The following is a 20,262-nucleotide window of genomic DNA, read 5'->3' on the forward strand; positions in this document are numbered from 1 at the left end:
ACTGTGTATCCCTTGTGTGCTTTCTTGGTCATTCCCCAGGGAGCCCGTGAGGCAGAGTTCTTTACCTGACTTATGGGGGGCGGGTAGGCTGAATATGGGGTGTATGGGGTACAGAAAGGTAAAGCACCTTGCTTAGGGGCAAAACAGGCAGACTCCTGCCTGCAATCCCCAGAGCCCATCAACACAGCTTCCCCCTTTTGCTGTGCTCAGCAAGGGCGCGGCCGCGGCTGGAGAGGACAGCTTGGGCAGTAATGGGTGCAGGGGCTGGGTGGTCTGTGTGCCTCCACTGAGCCCACCCCACTCAGCTGACACTGCATACTGTGTGCCTGAGCCTGGAGAGTCCACAGCTATGCGGTGCTGGCATTTGCAGCAGTGGCAGCAGCAACAATGATCTCGTGCCTGCAGCCCCTCCCAGCTGCCTGCTGGGTTCACCCACCTGATGGATCTCAGCTCCACGCTGTCCGGGGCCTCTCCTGCTTCCCACTGCAGCGCCTCCTGGACCAGCTGCCGCAGCAGCTCAGGAAGCTCACCAACATCAGCCCCAGCTGCCTCCTGCAGCCTCCGCAGCCCGGCCAGGTACTTGCTCTCTACCTGGCAGTTCCTGGCTTGGAGGTAGGCACACTGCAGGAGTGGAGCAGCTGGTCAGGCCTCTGGGTCACTCAAGCTCCAAAGCCCACAACAGCCTCAAACCCGCCCAACTCTGCTCTCCCTGCCTGCCCCCTCCCGGAGCTGCAGACAGAGAAAGGCTTACTGCAAGGGAAGTAAAAGAGACCAGGACCAAGAAGGGAGCTGGGTCCAAAATAGGGGAGGGGAAGCAAGGGCAGGCATAGCCCAGCTCATGTAAGGCATGGAACCTCATCCTGGTTCAGTCGCTAAACAGTGTTTACCCTGTACTTCAGCTCTTCATTTGTAGAACAGGGTTAACACGGGGTCTCCATGGGATTCTGGCAAGGACCAGTGTTGAGTCCTGTTTAAAGCTCTGCCAGGTACCGGGCACAGAGACAGCTCTCTGCAGGTCCTGCCCTGGCAACCTCTACTGCCCTTACTTTGTACCTTCCTTCCTTGTCCTCAGCCTAGGGTGTGGCCCTGCACACGAACCCCTACCCCATTTCAGTGCACAGGTCAGATGGCTTTGGGTGAGTCCCATAACTTCTCTGGGACTTGCTTTTTGTCTCTGAGATGGGGATGGTGGAATTGAAGCAGTTTCTGTGACTGTGGGGCCCGCTCAGTTTCCATCTTGACCTCAAGGTTGAGGTTGCAAGTACTGTTGTCCAGGCACCACTTGAATGTGTCTATGGACACTTCATCCAACCCTACCTTGGCCTCCCCGCCCTCCTGTTTCTCCCTGCCCACCTCCTTCTTCTCATGGAAAACTCAATGTGTCTTGTTCCCAGCACTGCAGAGATTTCTGGTACAGATGCCAAACTGCCCCTATGCCAAGTCTACCTTCCAAAATGCAGCCACAGGCATGAGGGCCTGGAGGAGATTAGGGATGTGGAGGTGGTAAGGCAGGGGACGGGGAGGTGATGGACCATGGATGTGGCCGTCAGTCCCTGGTACCTTGGTTAGCAGGGCCTTCTCCTTCTCGGCTACCTTCCTCCAGATCTTGGTGACCTGGTGGATCTCGGAGTTGAGGAAGCGATTCTGGGTCCGATATGCTTCCATGTCATCCTGGAAAAAAGCAAGTGGATCAGCAGAGGTACCACAAACATCCTGCTCTGGAGAAGTCACCCTCGAAGGAGCTGCTAAAGCGTCCTTCCTTGAGAATTTCCCAAGACTACAGAGAAAGAGCGTCTGAAAAGTCGCCTTCTCCAGCATGACAGAGGGAGAGCCCTGGGCCTGGAGTTCAAGGTGGCTACCATCTCTGAACGATTCTGACCACCTGTTTTCATATCTGGGAAAGGCAGACATGAATGTCCCCTCAGCAGCTGGGACAGTACATGGCTAACAGGTAACATCAAGTAAGCGACAGAACCCAGCAAAGCACTCAAGGGCTGTGCCTTATAGTCAACGTTGTTTTGTTTAGTTCGGTTGGAACCAAGCTGGTTCCGTTGACCTTGAATTCCTCCATTTCCTACCTACACTGCCTATAATTGCTTTGGTTGTTTTTAAATCAGTACATGTGCCAGGTATTTGCAGCCGTGCGTGAACTGCCTTTTGTCAAGTATCACTTTGTAAACATGACTGTGATGCTCAAGGGCTTTATTTGTTAGCCTACTTTTGACACTAGGACTCAAACCAGCCTGTGTGGCATCTGAGTATGAGCTCAGCCATGGGGTCACACACTCCCAGCCCCTTCTTTTTCTTTCTTCTTCTTCCTCCTCCTCCTTTTGTTTGAACAAGGTCTCATGTATCCCAGGTTGGTTTCAAGTTTGCTACATAGCTAAAGATGGCTCTGAACTCCAGACCCTCCTGCCTCTGTCTTAAGCACCAAGTGTGCAGAGTGGATGGAGCCCTGAGTGTGTATTGTTGGCATGAGCATGGCCATGTCAAGGATGCCACTGTGAGTGGCAAGGCTTTCCCCTGGTGCAACCATATATAATAAACCTGCCTCCTCACCCAGGGCTGAGTTTCCAGGCTACTGGTGCATCAGAGCACACTGGCCCATCCCAGCTTTTCTGTTTCTGTCCGGCATTTCTTCATTCCCTTGTTTTCCCTGTCAGGTTTTCCCAAAGCTGTGCAGGTCTTGGCAATAGGCCTGCACCACCATACCTGGTCCCTCTTGTTTTCCTTGGGAAGATCCCACTATGTATCCTAAGCTGATCTCTAACCCAGCAGCCCCCTGCTTCAGCCTCTAGAATAGCTATGACACACAGGTGTGTGTCCTCATGCTGAGTTCCAACAATTATTATTATTATTTTTTTAAACAAACTAACAAACTGATGACTATTCTATTGAGAAATTTTCTTTTCTTTTTTGGGGGGAGGGCTGGGTTGAGACAGGGTTTCACTGTGTAGTCCTGGCTGTCTTGGAACTCAATTTGTAGACCAGGCTGGCCTTGAACTCACAGAGATCCACCTGCCTCTGCTTCCCCCAGCTTGGGAAATTTTCTATAGCTGACTTAGACCTTGTTTTTTTGGTGTTTTTAAATGTGAGCCCTGAGAGTTTTAGCTGCTTTTTAAGTATGAAGCTATGGTGATACACAGATATAGCCTTGAGATTGCCCCTCATAGTTCAGCATAGGGAGTGATAGCTTGCTGCCTGGACAGATCAGAAGCCAGGCAAGCCATAGGAAGTATCACTGAAAACCACGCCTTTCCTTCCCTGCTCGGCAAAAGTCCTAGGCCGTGGGCTCGGGAAGTGCTTCCATTAGTCACTGTGTGTGAGGTATACAAGATGGCTGCCACACGGGCCTGTTCCCTCAGTCTGTGGGGAGCCTGCTGCAACTGGGTCACAGGGATTCCTCCCCAGCACCTGGGAAAGCCACAGCACCCAGGTGAGAGAACAGTGTCTGTCAGTCCTGCAGTCCCACCGTGTGCCATCTGTAGGTGATGAGTGTTAAAGTAGCATTGTTCCCATTTTACAGTCAAGGATCTAGAAGGTGAACCCCTCAACACAGCTGGTGTAGAAGAGCAGGAACCCCCACCCTGGAGTGTTCAGCCCATGGCAGGCACTCAGCAAGCGCACTGACTGCCCAGAGCACACCCACGACTGCTCCTGGTTTGTACCCCTTCCTCACCCAGGCTCAGCACAGGCACCCCTCAAACTTTGAGAATATGGACTTGTCACATAGGGTGCCCATTTCTGGGTGAGGTGGGTGTCGGCACTCCTTGGAGCACAGTGGGTGGGAATGGCATCTGGGCAGCCTCTGATCAGATTGATGCCCTACCTTGGGCGGGCTCCTTGGCTCAGAACTGTAGGAAGGAAAAAGAGAGACCTCAGAGAAGAAAAAAGCCACACAAAGTCACAAGCAAAGCAAGAGGACAACATGCAGAAGGGGCCCATGAGGAGAGCCTGCTGCAGCCTGTGCAGGACCTATCAGCACAGGTTCTCACCGGGGGACCAGAGTCTGCCAGGATCCCACTGCCCTGCTGCAGGACCAGGACCCATCTTCCCTCTGTCAGGACCCATGGAAAGGAGTCCATTTCATTTTGACTAATGGTCAGAGAGTTTAAAATGTCCTTATGTTATTAAGTCTATAGCTTGGGGGCTACAGGATGTCTTGGCCTTGGCAGATGGATGTCTCTTATCTAAATAACAATAGACTTGGGCACAGGTGCATTTACTTTTGACCCTGAAGGCCCCATGGCAGATATGGCTACCAAATACCTGGCGGATCAAGGGAAGTCTCTTTGTCTCTTATACATGATAACAGAAGTCTTCTGCCATTTTGTCCTCACTGTTGGTTGAATACATAAGATAGTTGAAGCTGCCCTCCTGACAACTATCCTGTGATTCATCTTGAGTTCTTAACCCCTTTTAGCTAGCCTTTCTCTCATCCACACTCCCCCACTCAGGCACAAACCTGGGGCTGCTTTGCTGGCTCCGATTGCAGCCCCACAAACACAGCCCCGGACACCCCTAGTGGCTAGTGTATCTGCTAGATTCCTCTGTCTTCTCATCTCTGAACTCCTCACTGGCCCAGACGGACTTTATGTACTCCAGACTGGCCTCAAACTCTATGCTGAGGATGGCCTGGAGTCCCTAACCCTCCTGCCTCCACTTCCCTCCTAGTACTGGGAGCCTAGTTTGGTAACACTGGACTCCCCTCATCCCAGCTCTGAAATTCAAGAGATCCGTGACATTACTCTTGAAATGACTGGGTAAGAGGGCCTTTATCTAAGGCTGGGCATCCTGTCTCAGGCAAGCAGGAATGTGAGTACTCTACATGGTCACATATGATGAGGAAGGGCATTTGAATGGTCTTCTAAGACACACCTAGTCCATGCAGCTCTGTCGGGCCCCAGCATGGGCTCAGAGGCATGGTGTACAAGCATAAGCTTCCAGGATGGTGAGCCTCCTCACACCTCACTGATAGCTGATGCTCCCACAGATGTGAATGAGTAACATCCTGGCTCCTAGGGGGATGCAGGATAACAAATGGGCTCTGGCGCTCCAGAGCCGTCCAGCTGATCTATGTCTCAGCCTTGGGCTCCTCTAATGGGTCTACAGCAGTGGACATCTGGTGAGGAAGGAGGTAAGGAGGCCCCTGGCATATAGGGCAATAAGAACTGTATCCACCACCTCGCGCATGCCAGTGCTTTCTAGCAGGCCTCAGCTGCTCTTCATTCTGTTGTATCCCTAAATAGTCTTTGGCTTCAGGCTAACAGTGGTTCTGAACCTGCTAGTTTTGCTGGCAGCCCCTGTCACTGTCTTCAGAGCAGACTGTGGCCCACAGCAGGCACCACACCTCAAATGATGTCCCTAAATGTCATGGTTGGTCCCTGTGAGTTGGGGTGGCTTGAAGAGAAAGATGAAGGCAAAGAAGGAAAGCAGGGCGAGGCACGGAAGGTGGCACAAAGACAGGGAGGTGCAGGGCAGGTAGACTAGTCAGCAGAAACAAGCTCCTGCCCAGTCCTGCACCCACCCCTGCACCAACTGCTGGGCAAGCATCTGTGCCCCTCGCCTCACGGGCAAGAATCTGTGCCCCTAGCCTCACAGGCAAGAATCTGTGCCCCTCGCCTCACGGGCAAGCATCTGTGCCCCTCGCCTCACGGGCAAGCATCTGTGCCCCTCGCCTCACGGGCAAGCATCTGTGCCCCTCGCCTCACGGGCAAGCATCTCTGCTCCCTGTCTCACAGGCAAGCATCTTTACTCCTAGCCTCACATGCAATCATCTCTATTTCTATCACAAAAGTGGGACCTGCCAGTCACTGCCTCACCGGCTGGCACAGGCCACAGTGAGCTGACTCAGCAAACACAGGAGACAGGCCTGGCATGTGGGGAGCCCTCAGTGGTGATTACTGCCCTTGCCTTGGGTCAGTCACAGCCAGCACTGGTCATTTGCTCTACCCATGAGACTGCTGAGGGCAGCCTGAGCATGTTGGGGATCCTGGGCAGCAGGATGGCATTGATGGATGTTGTGCAAACCAGGTGCCAGACTGGGCCCTTTTTGGGCTCTTTTGGCTCTAAACTGATAAGCTGGGAGCCTGTTCACTTTTCAGAGGCCCTGCACAGTATGAAAGGTCAAACAGCATTGGGCTTTCAAAAACTGAAGGAGGGAAGAGAAATTTTCCTTTTGCTACCAACTAATGGTCTGGATGCTCCAGAATGAGGGGCGACGTCTGCCCTAGCCAGAAAGCAACTCATGACACCCAGAGGCCAGGAGAGCCTACCTTCAGGTGTTCCATTCTCTCCTGCTGGCTTAGGAAGTCACCATTGGCAGCACTGGCAGGCTGGTCCTCCTGGACAAGGTCTTCGGTGAGCTTCTGGGACAGCTTGCAGATGACCTGCTGCTTGGCCTGGTTCTTATCCATGAGTAGCTGCACTTGCTGCTGAAGCACCTGCACCTGTTGCTCCAGCAGGCCAGACTCATGCGCCAGACGCTCTCGATCCTGCTCTAGAGTCTCCACCCGCTGGTTCAGCTCCGCAATATGCCGCACCTTGTGCCGGACCAGCTCCAGCCGGTCCTTGTCTTCAGTGGCTGCCAGGTATGCACTGGACGCTCGTTTCTCTTGCTGGGCAGCCTCCAGTGCCTTGTGTAGGATTATCACCAGCTCCTGGATGGGAAGGGAACAGCCATGAATGCTGGGAAGCCCTGGTAGGTAGATACTATCTCACACCTCAAAACTCTGAGGTGCCCATCAGCTCCCCTGGGCATCTCATGCCAGCAGTCCTTTCTGCTCTCTTGGTCCTGTAAGAATGGTGGCCTTTAATCCCAGCACTCAGGAGCCAGAGGCAGGTGGATCTCTGTGAGTTCTAGACCAGCCTGGTCTACAAGATCTAGTTCCAGAACAGCCTCTAAAACCACAGAGAAACCCAGTCTCGAAACTCCCTCCCACACCCCCCCCCCCAAAAAAATGATAGCTGAACACAGTGTGTCTGGCCAAAAAACAAACAAACAAAACAACAATGACAACACAAAACAATCCCAGCAAGTTCTGCCTTAATATGGATGAGCTGAGATGTGAGCAGCTTCTGGGTCACCTCTGAGACCACTGGAAACATGCTCCATGGACTCTATTCCCTTCCCTTCTGGCTGGGAAGTGACCGGAAGAGAACAGTTCCCAGCCCCCAAAGCAGAGCTGCCCACCTCCACCAGCCTGGACTTGCACTGGATTCTTCAGTGCAAGAGAAAAAAAGAAATTTGAAACTTGTTTTAGGTTATGGCATTGAGGTTTCTCTGTTACAGGAGCTGAACCCACACTCTGACTTAGACATGTCTATTTTAGAGAAGAACAGACTGAAGCCCGGGAAATGGGGAGTTCAATCCTAAAGCATCCAGACCCCAAAGCCTGAGCTTAGTAATGAAACTGGGGTGCAAGTGTGAGGCACGCCACGGGTATGAGTCTTGTCTTACTCACTTGCCTCCACATATTATGAAAGACTGTGATATCCTTTCTTGCCATGGTAGTTCAAACCTCAGCATCCTCAAGATGGTGTCTGTGATGGTTCGTCTTGACTGTCAACTTGATGGGATTTAGAATCACCATGGAAACACACATCTGAGTGTGTCCGTGAACCAGTTTCTAGAGTAGAGGTTAACTGAGGTGGGGAGACCCACTTTAAATGTGGGTGGCACCATCCCGTGGGCTGGCATTCTGGGCTGAATACAAAGGAGAAAGGGAGGAAGGGAACTGAGCACCCATTCATCTCTCAGCTTCCTGAGTGTGGCTGCAATGTGTCCCTCATGCCAGGACTTCTCTGCAGTGATGGAATGCAACTCTGAGCTGTGCATCAGACCTTTCTTTTTTTTTTTTTTTTGAAGTTGCTATTGTCAAATTTTGTTACAGCCACTAAAAAAGTGAGGAACACGGTATCCAAATAGCCACTTCCAAGCAAGCCGAGACAGGATTGGAGGAGAAAGCCAGGACACTCACCAAGCAAACTCACTATCTTTGTGTCTAGCCCTCAGCCCAGCAATGATAAACAGTGCCTGCAAGGCCAATACAGGAAGTACGTGCTGAATAACTGGGAAACAGCACTGTCCTTTCCTCCTCTGACCCCAGGTAGGCAGGGCTTCACCGTGACAGAGTACTCTAACCTCCCCGGGACTCAGGCTTGCCATGCTCAAAGCAGGGGCAGGATCAGAACTTGAGAAGCCAGGCAGCCCAGCAGCCAGGTGTGGGGAAGCCCCACTGGTCACCATCCTGACCCTGCTAGTGCACTTGGAACACACATTCTCTTAGTGATACCTCAACTGTGCCCCAGCTGCAGCATTCCAGTAAGTGAGTTGGCTGGATGGAATGAATTACTAAGCATGATTCCCTTTGGGGGAACTGCCAGACGTGGCCGAGTGGCTGAGAAGACCATCTTGGGTCTACTGGCAATCTCTTCTCCAGCTCTCAACTGTTTCTGAGACAGGGCTTCTCTACCAGCTTAGGCTGGCCTCAAACTCACCATCCTGCTGCCTCAGGCTTCCAAATTCAAGAACTAACCCCACACCACCATGCCAGGTGCTGCAGCCCAGAAAGGGACAGGTCACAGTTCCCACCTCCAGGGACTGCAAAGACTGGGAGCAGAGACAGAGCACTGTAGTGGAATGGTTTGCTGGCTGTGAGAGAGGGGCAAAGGGGTTTGGTGGGGTACAGTGGCCTCTGCCTGGGGTGGAGGTGAGGGAAGGAAGAGGCTCTCACACACCCCAATATGACAAAGCAATCCACAGTCCCGAGGAATGAAGAGGGTCAGAGATGGTCAACAGCACACAGGAGGAGAGGGTAGGGAAGCCTTTCCAGGTTAGGCTCCAGGGAAAGCTCAAAAGACAGGCAAGCAGAGGCCCAGGGAGCAGAGAGAGAAGATTCAGAGATTCAGGGGCTCTTGGGTATGGCCAGAAGGTGGGGGTGGGGACGTGACTGCACACCAGACCACTAAGTCTGGAATGTCCCAGAATGGAGCAACAGCTTCCTGGGTCTCTAGTGAGAGATTAACATTCCTATGGCTTCAGGGTCTAGCTGAGATCCAGAGGTAGCCCTGGGTCCCTGCTGGGTGATATAGGCCCAGGCACCATAAATGAGTCTTGCTTTGGACCAGAAGCAGGGAAATACCTTCCCTTGCTTCAGAGGGTCTGAAAGTCTGGTCATGACAGCACTGAGCTCCTTCCTTCACTGATTCTCAGCATCTCCAATTAGGCTCCCAGCCTGGAGCCCCAACCACACCACACCACTCCATCCCTATATCAGAAGTCATGCTTGGGAGGAAGGAGCCTGGGAAGAGGGTGCAGCCTCACAGAAAGCTCGTAGTTATGGGAAACCTGGAGGCCCCATAGACCTCCTGCCCAGCCACCACACAAAGGAATATTACTCAACCTTAAAAAGAAGAAACTTTGATATATACTATCACAGGAATGTTCCATTAATTAAAAAAGCTTTTAAAAATGTTAATGCTTAGCTGGGTGATGGTGGTGTGTGCCTTTAATCCCAGCATTTGGGAGGCAGAGATAAACAGAGCTCTGTGAATTTGAGGCTAGCCTTTGCATATATATGCACATTTTGTTTACTTACTCAATTGCTGGTGATATACCTTTGATGGGGTTGTTGCACTAAGGTCTCACTGTGGCTGGCCTCAAACCTCTGGTCCTCCTACCTCCAAGCTCCCAGAAGCTGGCATTGCATATGTGTTCCCCCACGCCCATTCTTGGCTATTTTGACCTCTACTGCTATGTTTATGGGCTGTTTCCACCTCAAAGAGAAAGGAAAAGCACCAGTTTGTTTCAGAGCCTGTGTGCTAGGCTCATGAGAAGCCAGGGCTCCTGACTTGGGACATCTGCTCTAGCCTGCTTTAGTCTTAGCTTTTTTCTCTGGGCTTTCAGTCTTCATGTGACAGCATGGTGACTGGGCAGGCAGGTGTGTAGATGGCACTGGGGGTCTCACTGGTTTAAAAGGCACATAGTTTATATTACTTTTTTTCTGATCAAAGACTTCATGCTTCTTAAGCATGTTGAAAAACAATAATAACAACAAATAAAACTACCATTTAGAACCAGCATTGATTGTATTGGCACAAGTGGCTCAACCTGTCTGTTACCTGCTAAGAAGGTCTGATGTGGTCATGTCTGTGAGGACTCTAGAAGATGAGCGGAAGCAAGTGCACAATGAGAGCAGGACCAGGGCAGGCTGGAGAGTGGCAGAGATGGACAGGCAGTCATCGTATAGCCAACTACCTAAGCCACATGCCAGGCTTATAGCCATCCTGTGGAAACTGGCTTCACTCTCTACACATACCCCAGACAGAAATGCTGGGGGAAGCTTGCAGTTTGGACAGGCTCTCATGTAGCCTCAGAAATTTGCTGTGACTAAGGACAGCCTTGAACATCCGATTCTCCTGCCTCCACCTCCTCCTGAGTGCTGAGATCACAAGATGTGCTACCAGGCCCGCTTCATGTTAGTCCTGAAATTCTATCAGCATGGGCTATATACCCCAACTCAACATCACAGTTTTGAAGCTGTGTTCGTCCTTAGGATGCTCTGGTATCCCTCCCTGACAGTGACTAGCTAGCAGTACCCATGTGTGATATATCAGGAACACAAGGATGGATGCAGCACAATCCCCTGCATCCTGGGCCACTGCTGAGGAACAGCCGGGTGGTCTCCAAGATCAGAAGCCATGCCTAAGGACGAGTTGTAGGAAGTAGAAAGCTGACTGAGTGATACTTCTCAATCTAATTGTTATCTGGCCCAGGTTTTCATTCCTGGCCATGAGTTGTTTTATTTTCATTTTTAAAAGCCAATAAGCCATTCTTTTAAATCAGCTTTTATTTTGCTAGCGCACCAATATGTGCTTCGCTAAGTGAAGTTCAGGCACCTGGCTGGGAGCTAACACAGGCCTCTCGCTCTGCTGTGGCGTGAGTGTGTCTAAGTTATTGAGGTCATGAGGGTGGAGTCCACACCACTCAATCCTGCTGGTGAAGAGGAAAGGACACACACAGAACCCTGTCTCTTGCCATGTGATGCCTGAATTGTCTGGAACTCTGCCAGCAAGGCCATCCCAGGTGTGATACCTCAGCTTTACAGCTCAAGTTGGTGGAGTGTGTAGTGTAGTAGGTGCTTGCCTACAATAAACCAAATGGGTTGTGTGTACTTGTAACTCAGCAACCAGGAGAACCTTGAGACAGAAGGAAGTGTTTCTTCATAAAGCAGCCTGCCTTAGGCATATTGCTACAGTCACAAATAGCAGGCTAACAGACCCAAGGAAGGTCACTCTAACAGGGTGGCTTGGGGTTGACCACTTCACAGATTATCAACTTTCTCTGAATTAGGCTGGTGATAAAGACCTCTTTTCCCCACAGAATTGCCTCAAGAAATTAAGAAAAAAAGTATCAAAAGCCTTTCTTCAAGTTAAACCAGTCACTCAGTCATGGTGCCTCTTACTCTCTCTCCCCAGGCCCTGTCTGCAGCACTCCAATAGAACTGTCCTAAACAAACAGTTTCCTAAACAAACAACCAAGACATCCGAGTGAGCCTAAGTGGCCCCACTGGGGTCCAGTCTTCCCAGCCACTGACAGATGGCCAACACCAGCCAACAGTCAGCCATCTGCCAGGGCAGACAGCTTTACAACTAAGCGTGACTATCAGCTCAGGGGTCAGAGGCACCTAGCCAACCTCCCACCTGGAGCTGTCTACTAGAGTCTAAACCTCTAGAGGGCCAGCAATGGGATTGCCCAGATGTGTACTGGGATAATGGCTTAATGGGTACTAGAATCCCTGTGGATTTACTGACATAAGGAGGCATTGAGAGTGCACTCACGTTTTCCAAGATCAGCCCTGGCACTTGTGTGTGATGCGAGGCCATGAGATTGGGGGAAGGGAGGCAACCCTGGCTGTGGGCAGTATCCTAGGCCTGCAGCACCAGACCTCAGGCAAGGGGCCTCCTCCAAGTCCCTGGAGCAAGGCCCAGTAAAAGGACTGAGGCTCTAGTGGCAACAGATTAGACTCTGAGCTCTGGTTGGTTCCTTGGAAGCTTGGGTTTGTAGAGCTCCCAGACTCCTCAGTCCTTCAGTGTCCTATTCAGCTGATGTGCAGACATCCCTGTGCTGGGGCCACACCACACTGGCATTAGCACATGATCTTGTCTTCCCTGTTGGATGGCAGAGTCTGTAAGGGCAGGTGTTTGGTCCCAGTGTGCTTTCTACAGCATAAAATTTGAGGTAAATTTCATAGGGCTACTGAACCCATTGATGTTCATCTATTTCAATGGTTCTCAACCTTCCTAATGCTGTGACCCTTTAATATACTTCCTCATGCTGTGGTGACCCCAACCATAATATAATTTTCATTGCCACTTTATAACTGTAATTTTGCTACTGTTATGAGTCATAATGTAAATATCTGTTTTTTGGGGTGGTCTTTAGGTGACCCTGGTAAAAGGGTTGTTCAATCCCCAAAGGATTCATGAGAACCACTGGTCTACCTGGATGGCTACACTTACACATACTGTCATTTTTCCTGAAGCTAGACACACTTTCCTACCAAACACAGGAAAGCATCTCATAGGAAAGCCAGGAGCCATTTTCCTCCTGATGGACTCTGTCAAGTTAGCTTCTGCTGTCAACTTGACACAAACCTGGTCACTGGGAAACAGAGAACTTCAACTGAAGAACTCTCCAGATTAGACTGACCTGTGAAGCAGGTGAGCCTAAACCGTATAAAAAAGGGGGCTGAGCAAACTAGTGGGGACAAGCCAGTAAGCAGCGCTGCAGTATCTCCCATGTTTTCTACTTCAAGCTCTGCCTTGAGTCCCTGCTATGGCGTCCCTTAATGACGGACTGTAATGTATAAGATAAAATAAACCCTTTTCTCTCCAAGTTCCTTTTGGTCATGGTGTTTAGTTTAGCAACAAAAAGGCAAAGTAGAACAGACTCTGAGGGTCTGAGATGAGCGTCTTTCCTGCTCTTTGTCAGGCAACAGGAACCAGTTCTTAGGGCATCTAAGTGAAAGCCCGAGGCCATACCTGGCAGATGTGGTGCACTGTGGGGTGCCAGGCATTGACCTGAGGGTCCAGACCTGGACCTCTCCAGCAAGAATGGTCATAACTCCCTTTACCAAGAGGATACGGGCTGTGAGGTTAACAGTCAGAGCGTGACCTGTGCTGACAGTCACTGCTGGGCTGCCGCGTGGGCATCAGACACGCTGGGAGCAGTAAGTGCCCTCATCTTGTAAGTCAAAGGCCAAACCCCAACTATCAAGGTTTCCTGGAAAATTATTCAGTAAAAGTCTACATTTTGAAAGGCCCAGACAACTTCCTCATGACCTTCTCCTTTGAATGGGTATTTACAGCCTGGAAACCCTTAAAGGTCCCTAAGAATCTTGCCTTCATTTATGAAAGGCAGGGAATCTCCAGAGCTGCACAGGTCTCCAAGGGCTTCCCGGGTACCTCCAGCCATTTGTAATGCCGTAGGAAGAAAGGCTACATCAGGACAGGCAGTGTTTATAATCATGGTTTCTTTTCCCTTTCCTTCCAAGTTTGGCTAAGGAGCTTCAGTGACATGAACCTGGGGATCTGATACCCATTGCAGTGCAACTGAAAACCCTTTTATGACAGGGAAGCCACAAGGACAGGAGGAAAAGGCAGATGACAGGGCTCGGGGAAGACCTGAGCCCCCACATCACTGCTATGTTCCCACACAGGATATGTCACAGGCAGCAAGTACATATCTGCACAGCTGCCTGTGCAATGCACTCTGTATGGCTGGGCCTGTGACCTTCACTCTGTTCTTCCCTGACACACACACATGCACACATACTATGAGCCTGAGATGAATGAAGACTTGAGGGAAGAAACCCCTCCAATCACCACTGACTTCGATAGCTGTAAGGCCTGGCCTGCTGAGAAGGGGCGAAGTTAGGGAGGAGCGTGCGTCTCTCAATCATCTCTCCCCAAACTGGGCTGAAATCACAAGCAGAATCATAGAAGGGAGTGAAGACCTAGCCGCACAGACCACATGCCCCGCCCCAGCCAAGTCCTGTGCAAGCAAGGGCTGGGGAAGGAAGCTGGAAGGGGCTCTGGGCAATCAGACCTCAAGCACCAACTTCCGCCTTCCTCACAGGGGCAAAGGAGCTCACCAAGGTCCTACCTGGGCTTTATGACAGCTGAGACCGTAGCCTTCATTATGTCAGAGAGGCACCTGACCAGCTCTGCAGCTCTATCCACACCCCTGCCGTTGACGCTCACCATGTCACAGAATAGCCTTTGCCTAGAAAACCATGCCTTGCTCTGAGTTGAAGCCCTGTGTTTTCCACAATGGCCCATGGCTCCTTTTTGTCACTGCTACGGTGAACTCATGTGAAAACGAGTTTCCTGTCACTGTTCTCTCCCACACACTGCCAGCTTTCCCTGTCCTGTGTCAGCCCCTCAGTTGTCTGCACACAGTCATCAGGTGGTACCATCCTGCCTGTGCACTGGTGGCCCCTCCCAAGACCCTGCATCCAGATAGCACCTCCCAGACACCGCCTTTCTTTCATGTTGGGTCAGGCTACCTGTATTGGGTGGTTCTGTGTGTCAACTTGACACAAGCTAGAGTCATCAGAGGAATGAGCCTCGGTTGAGGAAATGCCTTGATGAGATCCAGCTGTAAGGAATTTTCTCATTTAGTGATCAGTGGGGGGAGGGCCCAGTTCATGGTGGGTGGTGCCATCCCTGGGCTGCTGGTCCTGGATTCTATAAGAAAGCAGGGGAGCAAGCCAGTAAGCAGCTCCCCCCATGGCTTCTGCATCAGCTCCTGCCTCCGGGATCCAGCCACGTTTGAGTTTCTGTCCTGACTTCCTTCAGTGGTGAACAACAATGCTGAAGTATGTAAGCCAAACAAACCTTTTACTTCCCAATTGCATTTTGCTCATGGTGTTTTGTCACAGAAATAGAAACCCTAAGACACCACCTAAGTCTCTCTAAGAGCCATCTAAGAATCTATTATTAAAGTAAGCCTCCAGAGGCCCATGCCTTTGGTGGCCACCTATCACCTGGTTTGTGTGACAGCATGTTTCTGAGTGATTGATAGATAGTAAGGCACCTCTGACCTCCACAGTTGTCCTCTCAAGACCATAGACTAGCTATGCTGGCTTGGGCTGATGAACTGCACAGAGTTATCAGAAAGACTCAAAGGGCTGGGGCACAATGGGGTTCCCAGGCCGGCTGGGCTCACCTTCTGAGACTTTAGCTCTTCAGTGAGCATCAGCACCTGTTGTTCCAAAGCCACCGACTTCTCCTGGGCCATGCGGCTCCGAGCCAGCCCATCCGAAAAGAACGGGAAGGTGTTGTTTTGTCGCTTAGGTTTCTGCATGGGACTGGGGGACAGAGATGACCTGGATGCAGGCTTGGGAGGCTCCTCGGGCTCTTTCGCTGCTTGAGGAGAGAAACACAGATGTCATGATGGGCAGAAACAATAAAATGCTCCATCCACCCACAGGTGCCTCACCCACATAATGACACCTTTCTGCTCTTTCCCTATAGGGGTACACTTTGCTTTATTTATGAATCATTACTAGGAATTTTGTGGGGAAGACGGCAGTGGTGGTCATGTGATGGCGTAACAGCACTTAATGCCACAGAATGGTGTAATGAAAGTAGCGAAATGGTAAATTTTGTTGTGTTGTAATTTAGTACAACAAAACATCCTTGAACCTGGTGTGGCAGTTCATGCCCATATCCCAGGGTACACACCTGCATCTAAGCTCAGGGGCAGATGTAGATCAGAAGTTCAAGGTCACCCTCAGCTATATAGTAAGTTAGAGGCCTGAGATACACTAAACCCGGCCCCAAGGCAGTGTTTCCCATCCCTGCTCTTCAACCTGGAGGACCAGGAGAATGCTGGAGGCCTTCATCTTTGACACTTCACTCCTGAGGGAAGGGAGACTTGTAAGATACAAGGTAAACAAAAGGTAACTCATTCAGAGAGGCACTAGGAAGATCCCGGAGGCTCCCTACCGGGGTGTAAAACTAAGTAAACTGCTGGGGGCAGGGTGGAGTGGGATGGGGGTGGGGGACACAACTATACACACTGCAGATCTACCTGTGAAGCTGTGAGGCATGCAGAGAGCTCCAGGGTTGCAGCTTTTGGGATCAGTACCTGTGTTGGGCATTTCAGGGTGATGCAATTGCTTTTCTGAGTCATCCTTGACCTTTTAAAGTACCCTTGCCATGCATAACCCTGTTAGTAACCCCAATAAAAGCCCCCAAAAACCCCAACTGGTTCAGCCAAGTTGGACTTTGGTGTAAAAAAATCATTATTCTAGTCTGTTATGGGTTCCCTTTCTGGATCTAGGGTGTGTGTGTGTGTGTGTGTGTGTGTGTGTGTGTGTGTGTGTGTGTGTTCCCCAGAGCTCCAGGCTGAAGCTCTAGTCCCCAATGTGATGGCAATAGGAGGCAAGCCCTTAAGTAATTTAGATGATTTAGATGAAGATATGAAGGTGGACCCCCTTGAGAGGACTAGTGCCTTTAGAGGAGGAAGACAGAGAGCTCGCTGTCACCTAGAAGGCAGAGCCGTGGTTGTCTACAAGCCTGGAAGGGAGCCTTGACTAGAATCCAAATCTTCAGCGTGCTGACCTTGGATTTCTCAGCCTTCACCTAACTAGAAGAATTAATGTGTTCTGCTTGAGCCACACACATATATGCTCTTATAGGCAGGGAGGAGACAGGACTTGGTCTCAGATCTGGGCAGAGCTCACCTGGAGTGTTGGGGTCAGAGATCAAGGGCTCCCCACCCTGTGAAGACTCGTCCACTAGTGGTCCATGGCCTGTTGCTTGGACCTGCTTGTTGCCACGGATGTTGTGCATGGTATTTCTGAAAGGAGAAGTGAGGAGCATGAGGCTGGCAACCTGTCTACCCTTCTTGCTGCCTGCTGGAGCTCCAGCCTCACCAGCACGCTTCCAACCATCCAGATTGGTCTCCACACTCGTCATCCTGTGCAAAACACACCTGAGCCCCCCACCCCACCCCAAGCTCCTTATCCTTCTCATTTACCACCTTCCACACTACACCTCACCTTTTTATTTTTGGTGAATTTCACACATATATACCATATATTTTTTAAGACTTATTAGTATTTTGCCTACATGTATGTCCATCTTAAGGTTTCTATTGCTGTGAAGAGATATCATTTTTTTTTTTTTTTTTTTTTTTTTTTTTTGAGACAGGGTTTCTCTATATTGCTTTCGAGCCTGTCCTAGAACTAGCTCTAGTTCTAGACCAGGCTGGTGTCGAACTCAGAGATCTGCCTGCTTCTGCCTCCCGAATGCTAGGATTAAAGATGTGTACCACCACCGCCCCTCTCTTGGCAACTCTAATAAAAGAAAACATTTAATGGGGTGGCTTACAGTTCAGAGGTTCAGTCCATTACCATCATGGTGGGACATGGCATCATGCAGGTAAACATGGTGCTGGAGTTAGCTGAGAGTCCTACATCTTGACTAGCAGGCAACAGGAAGTGGTCTAGGACATTGGGTGTGGCTTGAGCATGTATAAGACCTCTACCTGCCTCCACAGTGACACACTTCCTCCAACAAGGCCATACTTATTCCAACAAGGCCACCCCTCCTAATAATGCCATTCCCTTTGAGGGCCATTTTCTTTCAAACCACGACCCATGTCTATGAACTATGCGCATTCCTGGTGTCTGTGGAGGTCAGAAGAGGGCTTTAGCTCTGTTAGAACTGGAATTACAGATGATTGTGAGCCACCATGTTTGTGCTGGGAATTGAACCCGGGAGGTCCTCTACAAGAACAAAGCTCTCTTAACCACTGACCATTTCCCCAGTCTCCTACAACGAATCTTGACCATAATCTACCCCTTCCTTTCCCCTCCCTCCTTCCTTAGCATCCTTCCCCACAACATATGCCCTTCTTACTAAGTCAAATTACTGTTGCCTGCTTGAGTGAGCATGGACAAGCTACAGTTGACCACAACCCTGAAGAACAATGACCCTCCCTCCCCTGGCTGCCACCAGTTGCTAACAGCTCCTCAGCCGGGGTGGAGCCTCAGGGGCCCCCCTCCCCCACTGGCATTAGAATTACTGACTGGCTTTATCTTGTACAGTAACCACAGCTGCTGTGAGTTCACAACTGTGATGATGAATACTGTGTTTCTTATAAGCTTGGTTCCTGCAGCCCCAATCCTGCTGCTGGAGTGTGTGCCCCACACTTGTCCTTCTGCTAAACTTAGCACGGTGACTGTACTAAGAAATTGCTTCATGTTTGTTGAATGACTGTTGAATGGACTTGCCAACCTAACTTCCCCAAACCCTCTGGCCTCCTAACTACATGCCCAAAGGCCACTGGTGCTGCCCAGATCTGCTGAGGCATGTTGTACGTATTCCTGGCAGCTCTCTGCTTTTGCTCTTTTCCCAGACTCACCCTGCTTGGCAGGTTTCACTGACTCATTGCTTCCAAGGGGCTTATTACACCACTGATGCCCAGGCCAGCTTCAGCCAATAGCTTGTTGAGGCTGAGGCCCCATCCTGAGTCTAGACTTAACCCTAGTGTGGTTTACAGACAGGAAGTAAGTAGCACTAAAGGCTGGCCTGAGAGTACAGACTACAACAAAATTCATAAACCATCAGATGAAGAAAGAGATAGGTCGTGTTTAGTTTCCCTTGTAAAGAGACAGAAGCAAGGGAGAGAAAAAGAGCCCCCTAAGTGAACTGTCTGAAGGGCTTGGCTAAAAGAAACAGCCTAGGCACTATGGAAACAAAACAGGCCACAGGAGGCGCACCTGTCCAGGCAAGGCAGCCATGGCGAGAAGGATGGTAGCTTCTGAAAGTCAGCCTTGGACCATCCATTTGTAGGAGGGCTTCTGAAGGCAGAGAGACTTAGCCATTGGCCCTTGGAATTTCCTGAGATCTGTTTCAACTGTACCTTGAGTGACTGAAATGTGTCTTGAGCTGGGTGGTGGTGGTAGTGGTGGCACAGGCCTTAAAATCCAGCACTCGGGAGGCAGAGGCGGGCAGATATCCGTGAGTTTAAGGCCACCCTGGTCTATAGAGCTACACAGAGAAACCCTGTCTTGAAAAAACAAAAAATAAAATAAATAAATAAATAAAAGGAAGAAATGTGTCTTGAATGTTCCTATTTGTGATTCCACAATGATCTTACAATTAAAATCCCTTTGCCGTGCAAAAACAAGGTTAAACTCAGGCCCCCACCCCATTTGTGTGTGGACCACAGTGAACAATAGGACACTGGGTGTTTTCTTCATTCACTATCCACTTTTTTTGAGACAGGGTCTCTCAGTGAACCCAGAATTTGCTGACCAGCTCAACTGGCTGGCCAGTGAGCCCCAGAGACCCTCCCGTCTCTGCTTCCCCAGAGACCCTCCTGCCTGTCTCTGTTCCCCCAGTGCCCCAGTTAGAGACGGGTGCCGGGAATCTGAGGTTTGCACAGCAAGCACTTTACCACCCAGCCATCTCTCTAGCTCTTTTGTTAATTTTTTTATTTTTGAGACAGGGTCTCATGCATCTGAGACTACATCTCAGGCATCACAAATTTACTGTGTGACAGAAGATGGCTTTGAATGTCTAATCCTTCTGCCGAGGAGAGCTTCAGAGAGCCTGGGGGCAAAGGCTCTCTTCAATATCTGAGCCACATCCCCAGCCCCACATTTCTTTTGACCCAATCTTGCTGAAAATGCTTACTATCACAGAGTTCCCATGAACATTTCCTGTCATAAATAAAGGATACGGAAAAAAATGAAATAAATTTGATATGTTGACTTTTTCTAAAAGAGAGGAAGAAAAGGAAGAGAAAACATTCAAAGTTACCCCATCTGGTGAGGGTTAACATTTTCTGTGACTTGCAGAAATCTGTTCTGAGCTATAACAAACAACGAGTTTTCACTATGACCAGTTCAGATTCTGGGTGATACTACACCCGAAGGAAGGACAGTGGGGTGAAGTGGGGGTGGTCAGACAGGGGGATACGACAGACCTGGCTCTGTGTGTCACACTTTGAGAATATGACAGACAAGTCAGTCTGGAAAACCCTCATTCCACAAATGCTTAGACCTCCAGAAGCACAAAACAGTTTTAAAGAGTCTAGTTCGGGTCCCAGAAACGGAAGGGAGTAAGGGACTGAGCCCGATAATGGCTGTGAAATGGAGACCGGCGAGGAGGAGAGTGGGTGCCCAGGTCAGATTAGCACCTCAGCACATGCCACTGTCCTCTAGACTCCTGGAACTTCCG

The 20,262-nt window shown here is 50.3% G+C and overlaps 1 protein-coding gene across 1 annotated transcript in view; it reads right to left on the reverse strand.

Moving 5' to 3' along the window:
* Window positions 1-20,262, reverse strand: part of Tbc1d2 (TBC1 domain family member 2) — a 44,755-nt gene that overhangs the window by 9,224 nt on the left and 15,269 nt on the right. The window contains exons 4-8 of the mRNA XM_051187750.1: window positions 16,755-16,870; window positions 15,233-15,429; window positions 6,276-6,659; window positions 1,561-1,671; window positions 437-621 (exon numbers count right to left, since the gene is read on the reverse strand). Of these exons, the coding sequence (XP_051043707.1) occupies window positions 437-621; window positions 1,561-1,671; window positions 6,276-6,659; window positions 15,233-15,429; window positions 16,755-16,870 (993 nt within the window). The remainder of the gene's footprint in view (window positions 1-436; window positions 622-1,560; window positions 1,672-6,275; window positions 6,660-15,232; window positions 15,430-16,754; window positions 16,871-20,262) is intronic.

This window comes from Phodopus roborovskii, unplaced genomic scaffold (assembly GCF_943737965.1).
Source record: "Phodopus roborovskii unplaced genomic scaffold, PHOROB, whole genome shotgun sequence".
Classification (NCBI taxonomy): domain Eukaryota; kingdom Metazoa; phylum Chordata; class Mammalia; order Rodentia; family Cricetidae; genus Phodopus; species Phodopus roborovskii.